General features: G+C 56.0%; 1 protein-coding gene across 1 annotated transcript in view; it reads right to left on the reverse strand.

Moving 5' to 3' along the window:
- Nucleotides 1-6: 6 nt before the first annotated feature.
- Nucleotides 7-4,588, reverse strand: part of LOC113207050 (uncharacterized) — a 67,694-nt gene continuing 63,112 nt past the window's right edge. The window contains exons 9-11 of the mRNA XM_026423410.2: nucleotides 1,416-1,628; nucleotides 703-933; nucleotides 7-172 (exon numbers count right to left, since the gene is read on the reverse strand). Of these exons, the coding sequence (XP_026279195.1) occupies nucleotides 24-172; nucleotides 703-933; nucleotides 1,416-1,628 (593 nt within the window). The 3' untranslated portion in view covers nucleotides 7-23. The remainder of the gene's footprint in view (nucleotides 173-702; nucleotides 934-1,415; nucleotides 1,629-4,588) is intronic.

Consider the following 4,588-nt stretch of genomic DNA (forward strand, 5'->3'; position numbering starts at 1 on the left):
CGCGCGGGACGTCCTCTCTCCGTCTAGTTGTACTCGATGGGCGGGAGGAAGTTGCCGCAGCGCGGGAAGTTGGGAGGCACGGGCGGCAGGTCGGCGTGGGTGCCGACGTGCACCACCAGGTTCATGCCGATCACGATGTGGAACAGGAAGTGGCAGTGGAACAGCCAGTAGCCTGCAGGGCAGAGGAAGGGTTCATCAGCTTCATTTCACTCGAACAACGACCAAGCAGGCGTCAGCAGACAAGCCTTCTCGACATCTAAATCACTTGTGAAGCATCGTCACACTTCTCACATTGGCCCGGCGGCAATGTGTGACACCCACGCATTTATTTGCACTGGTTTTTATTTTGCACAGATTGTGCGACCGGGGGTTCAACGACTCGGCGACGCCGCCGTATCTGCCGTATCCCGCACATACTGCAGACTCACGACCCCGGAGCAGACAGGCCGCGCGGTGCATACGGGTCAGCTGGGCCGGATGCACTCGCGACCGGAAACAGCCCGGCGTCTCTCTCGCTCGCTCTCGCAGAGCCGAGGGTGCCGCCGAGGGACATTTAATTGAGATCGACCTGTCCAGGCCAGGCCGTCCGGCGCCGTCCAGACGATGACTCTCGCCGCACCTGGATTGTCTTATCGCTCGTCTCATCGCACCATATCTCTCTCTCTCTCTCTCTCTCTCTCTCTCTCTCTCTCTCTCTCTCACCTGGGTTGTCGGCCCGGAATCGGAAGACGACGTATCCGTTGTTGGGCACGGCGATGGTGTCCTTGGAGGGCGGCAGGTTGAACTGACGGTGCAGCAGACCGCGTCGGTCCAGGTCAAGCGCGTGCTTCAAGTTGATCTTCTTGACGTTCTTGTCGGGACTTCTGCCCATACCGATGACGTTGAAGGCGTAGCCGTGCAGATGGAAGGGGTGACTGAGGTTGGGTTGTTGGACTGGTGAGAGAGAACAGCCGTTAGCCACAGTCCTGTTCAGCCAAGACTTGGAAAACAAAATACATAACAGCAGCATTTAATGAAATAAAATAAAATTGTTTATGATAGTGTGTTTTTTTTTAAATACATTTTGAAAACTAATTTAAAGTGTTCCGATAAAAAGTGAATGACAAAGTCGAAAATATACGTGAGTGCAAATAGTCTACTTTGTACAGCTCGATCAGTATCACCAACATCGGCATGCAAATTGTATGATACATGGGAACGGAAATGGAACGATGACTGACCCAGCTTGACATACGTTCCTGTGATGCTCTCTTACCTGGTATGGCAGTTTACAACAGAGACTCGATGAGAAGTGATCGAAATGGCAAATGATAAAGAAAGAAGGCTGTTTCGAAGAGGCAAGGCGGTCGACGGGTATCGGCCGCTGGGGCCGCGTAGCCGGACGTGTCCGGGAGCCCAGCGGGGCGTGTACTCACCCTCGTCGACGAGGACCACCTCGACCACGGCGTTGAGCGGAATGTCGACCTTGTGCGTGCACATGCAGTTGGTGCCGCAGTCCGCCGGCTTGTTGTCGCCGTTGCAGAACTGGTCCGGGCTGATGTCCTCGATCTGCGAGAGGGGCGGCGCGGGCGGCGACTGGTACGAGATCTCATCCACCAAACTGATGACGTGATCGCCGCTGGGGGCCACTGCGAAAGCAACCGGACCGACCGTCAGTGACTCTCATTGTGAGCTGTTCGTGTGTGTGTGAGTGTGAGCGAGTGGAGACGATTGTACACACGGGTGAGATGGGGTCGAAATGAAAGGTCATTCTGCTGTATCCCCAATGGAAGCGAAATACGCTATTTCAGAGAAATGGGAAGGAAGAACAACACGAAAAACAAGGAGGCCTGTGATTCGTCGCTCAGTTCGAGGGGGAAACCGGGCGACAAATCGTGGGCTACCTGTTTATTCGTGCTGGTCTTCTTTCCCATTTTTCTGAAATAGCTTATGGAAGCTGTCTGATTTTTCGGCATCCACTCGGTCCACTTTTCAGTACATTACACGGGAAGTGCCGGAAACGGCAAAATAAATGACTTTGGCCAATTTCAGTTCCGTCTTAGAGACAGCAGAATATCCTAAAATGTATCGAGGTGCACCCTTACGTCAAACACTACATGGTCGAATACAACAGTGCGGAATATTCTTTCAATGGTACGGCTGTGATGACAAAAATAAAAACGTGTCTATACACTGTGAAATAAACCAAATGCTCTACACCATCCCCAACACAGTCAACACAATGTACTCTGAAAATAAAATTACAGGTGCAACTTGATCTACAATCTGCGTCCCAAATCTACAGCGGCAGCAGCGGCGGCGGCAGTGGTGGTGGGTGATGTGGTGGTGCTGGTGCCTGTACACCCGGACGACGCCGTCCTGGGCTGTGTGCACCGGGGGCGGCGGCGGGGGCCTGTCTGTACCTTCGTCGACCACCACGACCTCGACGACGGCGTGCAGCGGGATGTCCACCTTGTGGACGCACATGCAGTTGGCGCCGCAGTCGAAGGGCCGGCTGTCGCCGTTGCAGAAGAGCGCCGGGTCGATGTCGCGGACCTGAGACAGGGGCGGCGCGGGCGGGAACACGAAGGAGATGCCGTCGATGAGGCTGATGACGTGGTCCCCGCCCGGGGCCGCTGAGATAGGCTGCTTAGACAAACTACCTCCGCTCAAACTGGGACGACGACCGTGATATACAGTTTTCTTTCTCTTTTCCACGCCATACAAAACAATAAAAAAACAAAAAACTAAGGTTCGAAGCCCTGGAAAGTTTCTGGGAAATTTCCGGAATTTTTTTTTCGAGGTCTGGGAAATTTTTCATCTTTTTCCAGGAAAATTTCGTGAGTTTTTCGTAAAAATGCCGGAAACTTTCAACCCTTAAACCACACAGAATGGAAATCTTCAGAAATTTCCAACCCTGAAAAACACAGAATGCACAGCAACTTTTTGATACGTTTCTCAAAAGTATGAAAACAAAAGCAAACACCCCAGCTTTGCATGTCATGTCATCCTGCAAGTGCCGCGCCGCCAGAGGGACGTGCAGTCGTGGTGCTCACCGCCTCAGCCTCACCACCGGGGGGCGGCTGGCGGCGCCGTCACCTCACCACCGCCGCTCGCTCACCACCACCACGGCGCGGCGGCGCCTCACCATGTACGGGGCACTAATTACCATTCGCCGACGGCTGGGCGTGGCGCGGGGCGGCTCACCGCGCGGCTTACGAGGATAGAGGAAGGTGAGGTCCGCGCAGAGAAGGCCGCGGCGGCAGCGCGCTAACTCGCCGCATGAAATCAATCTATTGACGACTGCCGTCCCGCCCCGCCCCGTCCCGTCGCCGCGGCTGCCGCTAGTACGGGGGGGGGGGGGGGGGATGCGGTTCCGCCTCGCAGTACGAGGTGCGGCGCAGCGTGGAATGTGGGCCGGCGGTCCGTCGGTCCGGCGATGGTCTGTCGCACGTTATCTGGTCCAGGCAGATCCTCCTCTCCTTCTCCTCTACCTTGCGCAACCATGCAGATGACTTTCACTGCGGTGGCCCGCAGTGCCGTGTGTGGCCGGGAGCTCCCGCGCCCGGGCGGCACTACACACAAGGGCTCGAGGCACAAATCACGTGACTACCTGGTGCCCCCCCCCCCACAACAAGCGGGTGCGCATGTCGTGGCGGCCCCCCCATGAGTTTTGTACTTCCTTAGAGCGCCAGGGACGTCGTGAGCACTTTTATGACAAACCTTCGATTTAAATATAGGGAGCTTCTCGGGACAGAAGGTAACATTGTTCCTGGAGGGCTGAGTACATCATGGTGACTGGAAATCCAATAATAGCCCTGAATTAATTTTAAATGTGAAGAGAGCCGCGCGAAAAAGTAAACCCCGCACCGCCGCACCTCAGTAAGAATGATGCCAAGTTGCGGATAGCAAAAGAGCAAACGCCTTGTTCACTGCTCTCCGACTCCCCCCAATCTGAATATGTAGGGGGCGGCGCGCTGCTACACAGCTGCATTGTAAAATATAACGAGAAGCAAACAAAAACAATGGGCGGCCGCTAAGGAGGGGAGGGGGGGAGGCTGGGCGTAACGCCCGCCGACCTGTTCTTCCTGCACCTCCTCTTTATCGGCGATCAGTTCCGACAGCGAGAGTGAGCCATAAACCAGACCGTGGGAGCGGCAAGTGAGTGGGAGTGAGAGGGACGAGGGACGGATGGGGATCAAGACCTCTGCGACCCCCTCCTCGCTCCTCGCTCTGTCTCCCCGGCGAGTCCCAGCGGGCGGCCGGTGACGGGACAGCCTCGACGACCGCAATTTTGAAAGGGGCAAAACCTCGGCTGTGGACGCCCCTTTTGAAAAGTCGAATAAACAAACAGCAGAGTTGTAGTTTGATGGTCGGGTGGCCGACCGGCCAGCAGCCACACGGCGGAGCGTGGTAGTTTCACGTCCTGAGAAACTTTGGAGAGTGAAAGGGAGCTCGGGGAAATAACGACATGGTTAGGGAAGGACCTGAGGGCCGGACCTGCTGGGCTGGGACAAACTCCGCGGAGACAAACCCGTCGCGTCGACCGCTCCAGTCCGCGGACCGCCCGCGGGGTCCGAAAACGGACACGAATTGCGTACGCGAGAGG

Source organism: Frankliniella occidentalis, unplaced genomic scaffold (assembly GCF_000697945.3).
Source record: "Frankliniella occidentalis isolate FOCC.00 unplaced genomic scaffold, Focc_3.1 Scaffold76, whole genome shotgun sequence".
NCBI lineage: Eukaryota > Metazoa > Arthropoda > Insecta > Thysanoptera > Thripidae > Frankliniella > Frankliniella occidentalis.